This window comes from Gadus chalcogrammus, chromosome 11 (assembly GCF_026213295.1).
Source record: "Gadus chalcogrammus isolate NIFS_2021 chromosome 11, NIFS_Gcha_1.0, whole genome shotgun sequence".
NCBI classification, from domain to species: domain Eukaryota; kingdom Metazoa; phylum Chordata; class Actinopteri; order Gadiformes; family Gadidae; genus Gadus; species Gadus chalcogrammus.
This window is the reverse complement of record NC_079422.1, coordinates 6,003,322-6,015,702: the sequence shown is the minus strand read 5'-3', so window position 1 is coordinate 6,015,702 and position 12,381 is coordinate 6,003,322. Positions and strand designations below refer to the sequence as shown.

General features: G+C 41.9%; 3 protein-coding genes across 7 annotated transcripts; 1 reads left to right on the top strand and 2 right to left on the bottom strand.

The window, feature by feature from the left end:
* The first annotated feature begins 297 nt into the window (after nt 1-297).
* Nucleotides 298-4,157, top strand: cdc42ep5 (CDC42 effector protein (Rho GTPase binding) 5). 5 transcript variants are annotated; one of them, XM_056602471.1, is made up of 3 exons: nt 298-451; nt 1,668-1,686; nt 1,891-4,157. In XM_056602471.1, exon 3 carries the CDS (start codon nt 1,893-1,895, stop codon nt 2,859-2,861), a length of 969 nt encoding a protein of 322 aa, XP_056458446.1. In that variant the 5' UTR covers nt 298-451; nt 1,668-1,686; nt 1,891-1,892; the 3' UTR covers nt 2,862-4,157. The 5 variants fall into 5 exon arrangements, with proteins under 5 accessions (XP_056458446.1, XP_056458443.1, XP_056458447.1 ...); XM_056602468.1 differs by lacking the exon at nt 1,668-1,686 and adding an exon at nt 1,326-1,448; XM_056602470.1 differs by lacking the exon at nt 298-451 and adding an exon at nt 1,381-1,448.
* On the bottom strand, nt 4,005-8,093 carry grwd1 (glutamate-rich WD repeat containing 1). Its single transcript, XM_056602463.1, has 7 exons — nt 7,834-8,093; nt 7,530-7,647; nt 6,797-6,956; nt 5,830-6,040; nt 5,391-5,536; nt 5,058-5,249; nt 4,005-4,638 (listed from the first exon to the last, which is right to left on the bottom strand). Exons 1-7 carry the CDS (start codon nt 8,045-8,047, stop codon nt 4,330-4,332), a joined length of 1,350 nt encoding a protein of 449 aa, XP_056458438.1. The 5' UTR covers nt 8,048-8,093; the 3' UTR covers nt 4,005-4,329.
* A 474-nt stretch (nt 8,094-8,567) lies between these two features.
* On the bottom strand, nt 8,568-12,355 carry zgc:174888 (uncharacterized protein LOC558116 homolog). The gene is made up of 5 exons (XM_056602473.1): nt 11,857-12,355; nt 11,268-11,374; nt 10,962-11,033; nt 10,676-10,822; nt 8,568-10,155 (listed from the first exon to the last, which is right to left on the bottom strand). Exons 1-5 carry the CDS (start codon nt 11,867-11,869, stop codon nt 9,799-9,801), a joined length of 696 nt encoding a protein of 231 aa, XP_056458448.1. The 5' UTR covers nt 11,870-12,355; the 3' UTR covers nt 8,568-9,798.
* Between the last annotated feature and the right edge of the window lie 26 nt (nt 12,356-12,381).

The window sequence follows — 12,381 nt, the reverse complement described above, 5'->3', positions numbered from 1 at the left end:
ATCATGAATGTTTATTCCGGGTCGACACGTTGCATGTACCACTCTGTGATGCAACAAACGTGGCTTGCTCGTTGACACATTTAACAGCCGGACTACGACTATAAGAATACGGATTGTGTCAGTCGTTTTTAATTAAAAATGTATATACATCCTAATGTATTATTTACCCTGGGAAGGCATAACTCCATGAACATAAAATCGTTCACACCATTTACTGAACCTCACAGTAGAATAGACACACTCACGATAGCTGCCATCGATAAGTCATTCCTCAATATCGCTGGCGTCACTTCCTCAACCAATGCCCATCCCTTAGGAAAAAAAATCACACAGGCGAACGACGGCAAGAAAAATAGACAGGGAAAAGTGGTGAGGGAAGCAGCAGCAGAGCGCCAGATGTAACTTTTGGATTCCGCGAAGGGAGCAAGTCTGATACCAAAGTATACTGAAGGTAGAGTACGCTTTCTATAGTAGTGAACAAAAGTTACTGAAGAACTTTGACTTTGTTAACCTTCGCTTACTCAATGTGTGGCTTTCGTTTTTCTTTTTCTGATTGAAGTTTTGAAATATATTCATGTAAGCCTGCTTTAATAAAGGACTTATTTTTTTTAAGTCCTATAATGAATTTTGGAATGTGGGGCGGGGTGGGGATTGATGTTTTGACTCCCCTACACACTTTTTGGTGGCTTATACTTCATAAACAAATCGTTATGTAGGTAACATCCTTTATAATGTCTACAACAAAAAATCATGGTAAAGAAAAATACACATACACCTATTAAAATATTATTGAAAGTCTCTTTTATGATTTTTAATTTAGTGAAAATGAATTACTTCCGTTAGTAAGTGTTGCAATTGCTATTACCCTGGCATTTAAAACCACTGAAATGAAAACTGACACGCGCTTTGTCAACCACTATGAAAGGAAATATAAATCACAGAGTTTATTAATGGGGATGTTAACATTTATACTTATACTTAAAATTATCGCCCCCATTCCCATCTCACCATTATAAACATAGCATTTTCACTAGTGGGGATTAGTGGATTAGTACTGCTGTTAATTTGGTCTTTAGAATAGATACTTGTCTTTTTGTTTTCCTTCTCTTGTGCCCTCAGGGTTGCTTCAAGTATGAGGTATGTACTTGTGATGCTTGCGTGTGTTTCGCATACAAGTCCAAGCATGGACTGTATGGCAGCAGATCCGAGGAAATTCATTGGTTTCTCACTTGCACAACACTGTTCTTCCATGATAAGACCCATGGAAAGCAATATATTAATGTCAGACATTATAACCCCGGCCAAACCCCTGGATCTGTTCTCAGGGACTTCGAAATGACCTTTTAAGGTGACTTAAATTTGCAAAAGAAATGTGTTCTTCATGCAATCAAAGCAAACCCTTGGAAGATGGACGCATACAGCCTTTGCACAGACTAGTAGAGTAGAAGGTAAATCTTTATTTTCCCCACTTGGGCAATTCAAAATCAATGTGCAACTTTGATTTAATCTAATGATAAGGGAATAGTATCGCATTAAAAATGCCAATGCCAATCAAACAGGAAGATATATATATATATATAACTCACCCTGTTAAACATAACTGGCCGCAGCTCATGAACAGATTCATTTGGTTACAAAAAAATAATCTGATTTATCTTTTATTTCAGATTTATCTGCAAAGATACAGTACGTGTGTGCATTATTTATTGTATTTATTTAGATTCCTTACCCGATGTTGTTCATAACGCTTAGTGTGTTTAATTTCAATGTTCATCTTAGAACTTGAAAGCATAGTATTGAATGTGTGAGAGCTTTTGGTGTTACGCTTACAGTACACATCTCTTTGTGTATTGGCCTCTTAGGTGTGTCTCTCCCTCCCTCTCTCTACAGCCATGCCACTCCACAAGTCCTCCCGGGCTCCTCGCCTGGAACGTACCATGATCTCGGCTCCGCTTGATGACTTCCGTCACACCATGCACATCGGGAGAGGAGGCGATGCCTTTGGCGACACCTCCTTCCTGTCTACACACGGACCCGGTGACAACAACACCACCACCACCAGCAGCAGCAGCTCCGACCTTGGCGCTCCAGGGAACATGACGGCTGTGGACTCCAAGATACCAAATATCAACCAGGGCGAGAATTCAACAGATAGCATGGAAGTCTCAGAGTACAACGATCTCTCCAGGGATCACTCAGAGTCGGTGTCTTCATTCACCTTGGACCTGGACTTGGGTCCCTCGATCATGGGGGACGTCCTGGGGGTGATGGACGGGCTGGGTCTGGACTCCAATGAGGAGGATGTGTTCAGTCCCAGCAACAATACGTCATTATCAGAGATGAAGTCGGGACGAGGGGCGTGCGAGGACCTGTCGGTGTGCGCGCTGAATGAGGTCAACGGAGAGGAGCTTGTTGGATCGGAGGAGAAGCAGACGAGAGATACCGGAGATGGCTCTCAAGCAGATGGGAATTGGAGTAAAACGAAGGGGCTGCGACCAAAGGTGAGGTTTAGCGACAAGAGAGAGGAGATCATTCGCCAGGCATCTGAGGAGGAAGAGGGTCAAGGGTTTACCTTTCAAGAAGAAGAAGATGAGCTGGGCCCTGAGACCCCAACCAAAGGGGAGAAGGGAGCAAACGTTGGGGGTGCAGGAGAGACAGAGTGGACCACACGCAGGGCAGACGTGCCACCCAGCCCTGCCTCTTCACACAGCTCAGACAACAATGAATCAAGCCCCTTACATTGCAGAAGGGTTGAAACCAGCAATTTCGGGACTGACTCTGATGAGGAGGAGGAGGAAGTGGGGGATTGCGGAAGGGGCTATACGTTTGAAGATGAGTTTGATGATGAAATTGGTCTATAGGAGACAACTGGGGGATTATATATTGTTTCAATTCAAGATGAAACATAAGAGTCATATGTCATTATTCCGGTGTCCCAAAAAGGGGATACAAACACAAACTGACTATGTTTATTTTATGAGATAGGACAAGACTGAATTCAGGTTGGACAGTTGAATCACATAAGTTTAACAACTGGAAAACTGACTCATGTTATATCTGCATTTAAAGACGTTCAAACTGTTACAATCTGCCCAAAGATATATTGCTTTGGTTGTTACCAATAAAAGGCTTATAGCACTTTGATAATGTTGAAACCTGAATGCTTTATGGTAGAAAGTGGAAATTGGCCGACTGTGATGTATTCTGTGTCATTGAAAGGCTATTTTGAAAATGGTAGTGTAATGCGATGTCTAAAGTTGTTAGTTTTTGTACAAAAGTGCCTTAATAGGATACATTATTCTGTATTCATGTCTTATAACAATATTGTTTTTTCCATCCTGCATGTTTTTTTACAATCAGTTATATACCATGACGTTGCATAATCTATAATCAAAATGTTCTGAAACCAAAATTGTTAAGGAAATACTTCTCCATTTATCAATAATAACTGAAGTACATACCACGTTAATATCTGCTTACCAAACGTAGCTTATTTTAATAGTCTGAATCGGCAGTTTAAATGATTGTATAATACCATAGGCCAACATATCAAATGGTTAATATTTCTTTCCTGACCTTTGGAATTTGCAGTGGGATGATCTAACGGCTTTGACCTGTCTGTGTTTGTAGCTTGTCGTTCCAGAATGTGATGGGCCTTCCTACTTTTACATGCCAATGTAATCCATCTATTAAAGTGTTTACAAATGCTGTTAATGGGAGACCTTAATAAAAACCTCATTTGTTTTTTATGTCGGGCAGATGACTAACTAGAACCTGTTCTCTGGTGAAGACCTTGTTCACACTGCTGGATTTGATAAAATGAATAAAACTATGTACATGATTATCACCATGAATCATTCGTTTTGTGACCTTTGAGCTTGGCCTCCGGCTTGTATTCTCTTCGCAGATACTTAACCTTTAATAGAATACTAGTATGAGTGTGTTCTTAGCCTGGGCCTTGGTGAACAACATTGTTTAGAACCCGTTAAAATACTAGTCTGTTTAAGACACACAATAGAGAAGTTTACTATGGAACAATATGTTTTTTATTTTGCGCATGCAATTTTGAATGCATTTCATATCAGTTCACGTCATCTGTAAAAGTACAGACTCAGATCAATAGGAGATACAACCCAGCTTTAGGCTTTTCTAGAAAAATCCACTCCATAGAGTCAACCTATATACAATAGTACAAATAGCAATATGCTTGAACATACATGGGCATATTACTTATAAGTCACAAGTTCACATTCAAAATGTGTATTAAATGCATTTCTTCAACCACCCCTTAGCCTCTAGTCTAAAACAGTCCAATGAAATGTTTTGACGTTAGACTGATATTGTCCTGAACACGTTGAACCCAGACAGCGCGGTCGAGACCATCACTCCAGGTAACTGTGGATGCCAGTGGATCTCCTTGACCTCTGACTGACCCTGGTGCAGGAAGAGCAGCTGAGGAGGAAGGTCCTTGAGGCCCTCTGCCCTCGCACCCACATCACTCGACTCCACCGAGAGATCCCATTGGCTGACCACATCATCCGCCCCGGCGGCGGCAAAGACGCTGGAGTCTACGGGGTTCCACTCCACAGAGGTGATGGGGGCACTGTGCTGCTTGAAGTTAGCCACCGGCCGCCCAGACTGCAGAGAACGAGATAACAGGGAAATGTTAAGAAACAACACGGGAACCTTTTGAACAAAGATGATTGCGGATAGATAAGTGACCCAAGTATAGATTGTACAATCAACTGCCAGTGATTAAAGTAAAACTAAAGTTAAGTTAATTTTTTTTAAGAAGATGTATCATTCCCCCTCCCCATCCCAAAAGCAGGGTGCATTTTACATCAGAGTGTAATAACTAAAACAAACATTCACTGTTTATCACAGACAGGCTCCTAAAATTACTGACATCTTTTTCTCTTGTAGCGCTGATGAAATGGCACATGACTTAGAAAATGCTGTGTTTCACATTTCAATCTAGTCACTCTACTGTGGTGTGAACATACCCACCAGGATCAAATAACCATGGACTAGAAGCTCAATTATTGAGATGCACTTGCCTGAAACTGTCGTAGATCCCATACTTTCAGAAGGCCATCATCGCCCCCTGACAGAAGGAAGGGCTCGCTCCTGTTCCAGCTGATGACGTTGACGTCCGATGAATGAGCTTCGTCGTTGGACAGCATGGAGTTTGGAGGGGCACGGGTGTCCCAGATTCTGACAGACCGATCGACTGAGCAAGATGCAAAAACCTGCCGCAAAAAAAAAAGAATCAAAAAAATACATTTCTGGCATAATATTTTATGACCCTCAGACAAGTGCACATAACTGCCTGAATATTGAGATTTCTCCAGCGACAAAGAAAGAAGAAAGGCTTATTTCAAGCGACAAACCGTGGCTTCAGTAGGGGACCACTGCAGGTCCTCCACAGACTTGGTGTGGGAGCTGAAGGGCCGCTGGTCCACCGTCCAGGTGGCGCCTCCTTCCCGTGGCTCCCACACATGGATGTTCTTCTTACAGTCCCCACTGGCTAAACGGCCTGGTGGATGGATGGAGTTGAAAAGAACCATCAGCTTCAGTACATTAAGTTAAAATATCCATTCCCACAAGTATAAAAAATATCATACCAAAATCGTAATGCTTCATCAAGTAGGTACATGTTTGGATTATTTCTAAATAGTTTCATAAGTACTGCTATGTACATAAATTATTAATACTGTCCATTAAATGTTTACATGATTAACTAATATATTACTTGTAATGCTTTTATGATTGATACCAAGGTGATCCAAAATTGAAGATAAATGATGGGAAAAGGAAAGAAAAACGTACCTGGTATTTTAGGGGACCAATCCAGTGCAAAGCCTTCAGTCATGTGGCCTGAGAAACTAAAGAGGGGCTTGGTTTCTTTCTGGTTTTTAATAAATTCAGCCATGGCAGTTGAGCTGTGGACAGCTTCCAACGCGGCTTTTAGGTCAAATATTTCCACCTGGCCTTTATCCGACCACACGGCAGCCAGAGGCCGCTCTGACCATTGGGTGACCTGAAGGAAAATAATCTTATTCTCCATTTGAAAACATTATCAAAGTCCATTCATGTCAGTAAAACTAATTCTCCCCCCCCTCAAGCACAATGAGACAAGATAACAGGTTAAAAAGGAAGGCCATGGCAGGGGTACAGGTCTTCATCTGTTAAAAATTGAAATGCTTCTTTTCATACAAAACTAGACACCAAGTAGTTCATTGGTTAGCCTAGCGATTGATTTACTTGTACTTGGTTCTATGAACATCCTTACTGTACCGACAGCGATATATTGTTGCACTTCTTATGACAAATGCACTTATTGTAAGTCGCTTTGGATAAAAGCGTCTGCTAAATGCCCTAAATGTAAATGTAGTTAAGTTGAATTTGAGAGGCAGCTCACACTGCTGCTTAATGGCCATGTAAGGATATCCCAAGTATCCAAGGGTCTAAATAGTTCTGTGTGGTTTGAACACCAGCTAATGATGTTTGAAACACTAGATTAGGCCTGTCCATTCCCCATTCATCCTATTCGATTGCCCAACATTTCTATGTACATTAAACAAACCATTCGTTTGACAGAATAATTTACTCACGCTTTGATACATGTAGAGTGGAGGCGAAAACAATTTTTAGTTTTCTCTCCAATAAACAGTATACATTAGCCATGAGTCTATTGCCACCTTAATAGATAGTTCTGATTGAACATAAGAATATAAGGGCAAGAAAATTATCATTCATATGATATAACATACAAAAAATAAAGCAGGCAACTTACTCTGACTCTGTTGGTGCCACCGTAGTGAGACATCAATCCCAACTCCATCTGTGGCTTCTTATCTTCATCCTCCTCTTCATCCTCCTCCTCACTCTCTTCATCGCTACTCTCACCCTCCTTCTCTGTACCGTGAAGGTTATGCATGCGCATAATCAGGAGCCTGTGAGAGGATAACAGTAGTTATGCTTATTAAAACCAACCTGATACGTTTTTGAAACAGCATTTATATGATTAATTAAGACAAATGCAGCTGACCAGTCGAACAATACAACATGGCGGGCAAACTCTTAACTGACAGTTTTGTACCAAACAACTAACTTTTTAAGTTAGCAATTGATTGTGTTGCAAATAGTATGAACACATCTTAAATGTTAAGTTATTGTTTGAGTATATAACAGCATAATCAGATAAATATAATCAATCCTTTTAGGGTATCACGTTGCAAATTGGCATTCAGTTGCTGTATGCTGATAGCTTCAAAAAATCCCCTTACAAATATATTCGGGCTGTCAAAAAAGTACTGTAAACAGATGCACTTTAGTTTCGGTAAGGGGCCAGGGTCTTGTTAACTATTGACAAATCCATTCGCAACTCTGACAGAATAGATTACATGTTAAGACATCCGAGTAGTTAATGTTTTCTTGTTTACTTGGTGGCAGAGTATATGCCACTACCAAGGGGTATATACTTTTCATGACATTGAATACTGGACATGTATCTATTCTACACCCACCTATTGCTAAGGGCAGTGCTCGCCTGGGTCCCTGCACAGAGCAGCATAGACAGGGGGTACTGGTCTCTGGATTCCCCATCTCCATCTTGCAGTACGTCAAAGCTCAAGCAGGGAGAACCTATGAAAAAGAGGAGAAGGGTGGCCAAAGTTATCGCTTTGCAATCAGATCCAAGATAGCTCTTCATGGAAAGATTATTGTCGCGAGTCAGAAGGTGGCTAACGACATGTCTAATGAGGCTCCTTTGACATATATAACAAGCTCATAATACTGAATACACTTCTGATGTTGTTCGTGTCATCTTGCCTGTCTGGCATTCGTGGTACATGCGGTAGGCCGAACGGTCCATCTCCAGTTCCTCTCCCGGCTGCAGTGGCTGGACACCGGGCACGTAAACCTGACCCTCTCCTTCTCCGTCCATTCCTTCTTCTCCCATCTCACTTTCCTCGCACTCAACTTCATCCATTTCGTCAATTTCTCCATCTTCATTACCAAACGTGTCTTCCCCGGGCGCAGACATGTTGGTGTAGCCGGTTTGATTACTTCCGGTTGAACCAGCAGCAGCAGCACGTGGTTTAAAGGTAACGCCCCTCCTCCTCCGCGTCTCCGTCCCGAGCCATGGTCCCGAGGCGCGTCGCCCTCATGGACCCAGAACGCCCTGCGCGCGTCTCCCAGTCCCTGCCCCCCATTTACGGGAATTCAGATGGTTCTTTTGGCGCTAGTCCCATCCAACTCGGTTGTCTGGAATATTTATTACGCATGTTTGACACAAGCCTACTCGTGTCATTGTATAAACGTGACCTATATTACAATAGCTCCAAACGATCAATACCACTTATGGTGGTCCAGCAAGAAACAAAAGAAACATTGATAGACGAGTCGGGATGGGAGGAGACGTCATCGACTGGAATTTCCGAAACTTTGAAAGATCCCCTAGAAAAGTAATATAAGACCTTTTTTCTGAAATTGTGGGGAAACTGAGAAAAACCAACTGTTGCATCCTGTCACAAACCGTCACTGTAAAGTAATAACGGTCAGGCTCGTCTTTTTTTTTTTTATCTTCCATTGAATTTTAATAAAGAAATGTTACATAGGATCCATCAGTGTACACATTTGTTGCATGATAGAAGCGTTTAGAAACACAAGGCACAAAAAGGCACAAATAAATACTAGAAAAATAACAAAACATATAGGTGAATAATGAAGTTACAGAGGGTGTTAATTGCAGCTGGACCGTTCTCATTACTCATCCATGAGCTGGACAAAATTTTCTTACATTCCATGTCATATATACATTCCAAATAGTTTATTAAAATAGAAAATAACCTCCATCACAGATGAACTGTTCATAAAATAAAATAAGATATAGCTATATTCTGGTTTACCATGTTACTACACATTTAACTGTAATATTTTTGCAAGCAACAATGTTTTATTGTATAAGTGAATGGAAATGCAGGGCTTGAATATATTAATAAATGGCTTGGCAATCAGTGAGGTTTATGATGCACACATAAGGGAGGGTCAATAAAAACCAAATTCTGGGCCCCAAATCTTCATGGATGTAACATTTCAGGTATTTGAGTGTCATGTCGTGGAATAAGCTCACTTTGAGTTTACAACAGTGTTCTTTCCAAAGTACATTCCTATACCATCTGCATCCTGTTAAGTCAAGACCGTTTTACACAAATGGATGTTTTTTCAGCTATTAATACAGTGTTGTGCAACCGTTACCAAACACTGCTACACACAATTATTGCAGTGACTCTGCAGCTTGTGCAAATACTGTCCTGCCGCTCTCAAACCTTCCATCTCTATTGAAAGAGTTATTTCCTAGACAAAACCACACCATCGTTTTTAAGTTGCTAGATATGCACACAAAAAGACAGTTTTCCCCCCGTCAATGATTCAGCTTTACTGAATGTTTATATTTCAATTTACAATATGTACAAAAGTATACATTCAAACGCTAAAATATTACTATCAAGACTTTAGACTTCCTTTGTAAACATTTCACAAGAAAGGGAAATGGCTTATGTGGAGTGGCAAGTTAATGTTAAAAACCATCAATCACTGATTACAATTGTACATAACTGGAATAGAGCCCAGTTGTGTAGCACACTCAGCTATCCAACACAACTTCCTGATGCAACCTGTGCGTCTCTCTGGATGTAAGTGACCCTTAACTGCATCGTTCCACACACTTCGTACCATCAAGACCAGCCAATTATTTAGCATTTCATGTACATTGGGGTAAAAGGGTCAGCGTTCCTATGGCAACCATCCCCAGAGCAGTCCAAAGATAAAGAGGCTCCAGACAAAAGCCAGAGTCTGTGATAGCAAAGGGCTGCTATTGTGAGGTTGTTGAGTAATGTCCAACATCTTCTCCCAGGGTCCTTCCTCTTCCAGGCTCACAGCTTTGGTTGTCAATAGTCTCGCTCTCAGCGGGGGGTGCTCCACCCTCTCCACCAGAATGGGGGCCAAGGTGGGGGGCACACACGTCTTAATGGACTCACGGCATCCCACCTTGATCCAACAGGAAAACAGCTCTGACGTGAAGTTCAGAAGCTGCTCTGGAGAGGACAAGATGGACGGAAACGATGAGATCTCGGTCTCTTCTTCTAATCTCTGAATGTAGGAGAAACAGAGAAAGAGAGAATCAGAGAAACAGAGAGAGCAAGAGAGGGAGAGACAGAAAGAGAGATGAAATTGTATCAATGTCCTTTTTGGAACAGAGGTTATTCACTGGTATCACTGGTGGCCGTTAAAACACCATGTAAGGCCATGCTAAACCATAGATATGGGGTCGTCAGCATTTAGCACTGCTGGGTCTAAAGAGATATGCACATGTGTTCAGGGCCGACGGACTGCGGGGGAAAGTGAGGCAGTTGTGGGGGGGGCCAAGGCAGAGGGGGGGCCCATGGCAAAAAAAGAAAGAAAAGAAATTCGAATTATCCACCAGCCCATAGTGTTAGGAGTCTCACATGGCTTCGTCTCCCCCCCCCCCCCCCCGTCAACAATCGTTCTACCCCCCCCCCCGTCAACAATCGAGGGGGGGGGGGGGGGCCCATCAGTACCTCGTGTATAGGGGCCCAGGGTTTGGTGCAACGGCCCTGCATGTGGTATAAGATGTAAATACCATTCTTACCTCTGCATGTTTATTTTTCTGTATAATAGCATCCAGTGACCGCTTGAGTTCGGAAATCAATAGGTAATTGACGTGCTCATCCCAGAGGTTGGGAAGCAGCCCTGTCCAGGAGTTGAGCAGGAAGACAGCAGCAGGGAACACACTACACTGGAAGACATAATAAAGCCACGGGACAACATGAAGTCAACTATGGCTCAAATCGAGACACCCTAAAACCTCCATAAACAACAAGGCATGTTTGAGTTACGGGAGCTTAACAGCAAGAGCAAAAAGATTTATGACTCACCGGCTCTCTATCGCAAAGCATGCTGCTTCTATAGTGGTGCTTCACATAGTAATCTTTAGGAAATGCTTTCCGCTGGAAAGAAAACCATTGGGAGTGTTAATGAATTTTAAACAGTACAGTGAGAACTGTTTGATAACTTATCTGAAACGTCTGTTATGGTGGAGAAGTGAAACCAAAGCACATTGACCTTATGTGTCCTTGTGAACTCGCTCACTTTCATTATTAGTCTTTACCCTCATACTCAAATGAAAGGTATATAGTTTGTGGAAGGATGCTTTAGAATACAACTAAGAAAGTTATACTTACGAAATCTGTAGGCTTAGCTTCAATTGTTCTTTGAAGGTTTTTGACTGTCTCCCAATCAAAGTCACATCCACCACACTGGACAGTCAAAAATGATAGTAACAGCAAAACTGGAAAAATATATATATTAGAGGTAGAGAGAAAGGTAGAGAGAGAGAGAAAGGTAGAGAAAGGTAGAAAGGTAGAGAGAGAGAGAGAGAGAGAGAGAGAGAGAGAGAGAGAGAGAGAGAGAGAGAGAGAGAGAGAGAGAGAGAGAGAGATAGAGATAGAGATAGAGAGATAGAGAGAGAGATAATTAGACATGAATGGAAACTGTTTGTGGTTTACTTCACATGCTTGACGCATTCCACTTTACAAAAGACAGAATGGCATTTGCTCTCTAATAACATTCTGGACAAAAAGATACAGATACTGATACTGATTTTTCAAAGTCCAATGCCATAAAATACACCAAGAGTCAAGATGGAAAGCAGAAATGAGAACCTGCGTCATTTCACTCACTGATTAATTAGATAAGAAGCCATGCAACAATCATTAATTTAAACAGCTGAAAAGGCTCTTTTAAGTGAGTCTTTTAAGTTTTGTTTCTTACCTGGCAGTGACATCCTTTTATCTTTCTGAGAAAGGACGCTTCTCCATTTCTCCTGCTTAACGCAGTCAGTCTGCAGAGCCGTTTTTAAGTGTCACCCTGTGATAGTTTCCTGTTTGTGGTCTCTTGGTGTCGATATGGGCAATCTTCTGTATTTCTTCATGAATAAAAAAAAAAAAAGAGTATTTTCCGTTCCCCTGGTACTTTCCAAATATTGACGTATTTATCCTCTCACGTAATATCCTTCCCTCTCACTTTGGATTTTCCCACTGATGCCAGACTGGCTCCAGTCTTTAATTCCCCAAGCTTGTTCTGAAGGATCCCTGCCCCTCGCTCATTCTCGCTCAGTATTGTTCTGAGTCACTTCTCTCTCTCCCTCTCTCTCCTTCGAAGATGGTCAATTGGACAGAGCGAGACACGGGCCTGCTCTTCTCTCTCCTTCTCTCCAGGCACGGCGTGTGTGCGCACACTCACAGAGAGAGGCGAGACTCAAAGTGAAAGTGTTCGCCTGCTCTCTTTAAGTCCTGG

Bases quoted from the DNA above. Each gene is read 5' to 3' on its own strand.
- cdc42ep5 (XM_056602468.1), top strand. From the start codon at position 1,382: ATGCAATCAAAGCAAACCCTTGGAAGATGGACGCATACAGCCTTTGCA. The intron at 1,449-1,890 runs GTAAATCTTTAT...CTCTCTCTACAG, and splicing joins ACAGACTAGTAGAGTAGAAG to CCATGCCACTCCACAAGTCC.
- grwd1 (XM_056602463.1), bottom strand. From the start codon at position 8,047: ATGTCTGCGCCCGGGGAAGACACGTTTGGTAATGAAGATGGAGAAATT. The intron at 6,957-7,529 runs GTGGGTGTAGAA...ATCCTCTCACAG, and splicing joins AGCACTGCCCTTAGCAATAG to GCTCCTGATTATGCGCATGC. The intron at 4,639-5,057 runs GCAAGTGCATCT...CGTTCTCTGCAG, and splicing joins GGGATCTACGACAGTTTCAG to TCTGGGCGGCCGGTGGCTAA.
- zgc:174888 (XM_056602473.1), bottom strand. The intron at 11,034-11,267 runs GTAAGTATAACT...TTTTCTTTCCAG, and splicing joins AAGCTAAGCCTACAGATTTC to CGGAAAGCATTTCCTAAAGA. The intron at 10,823-10,961 runs GTGAGTCATAAA...TATGTCTTCCAG, and splicing joins TGCTTTGCGATAGAGAGCCG to TGTAGTGTGTTCCCTGCTGC.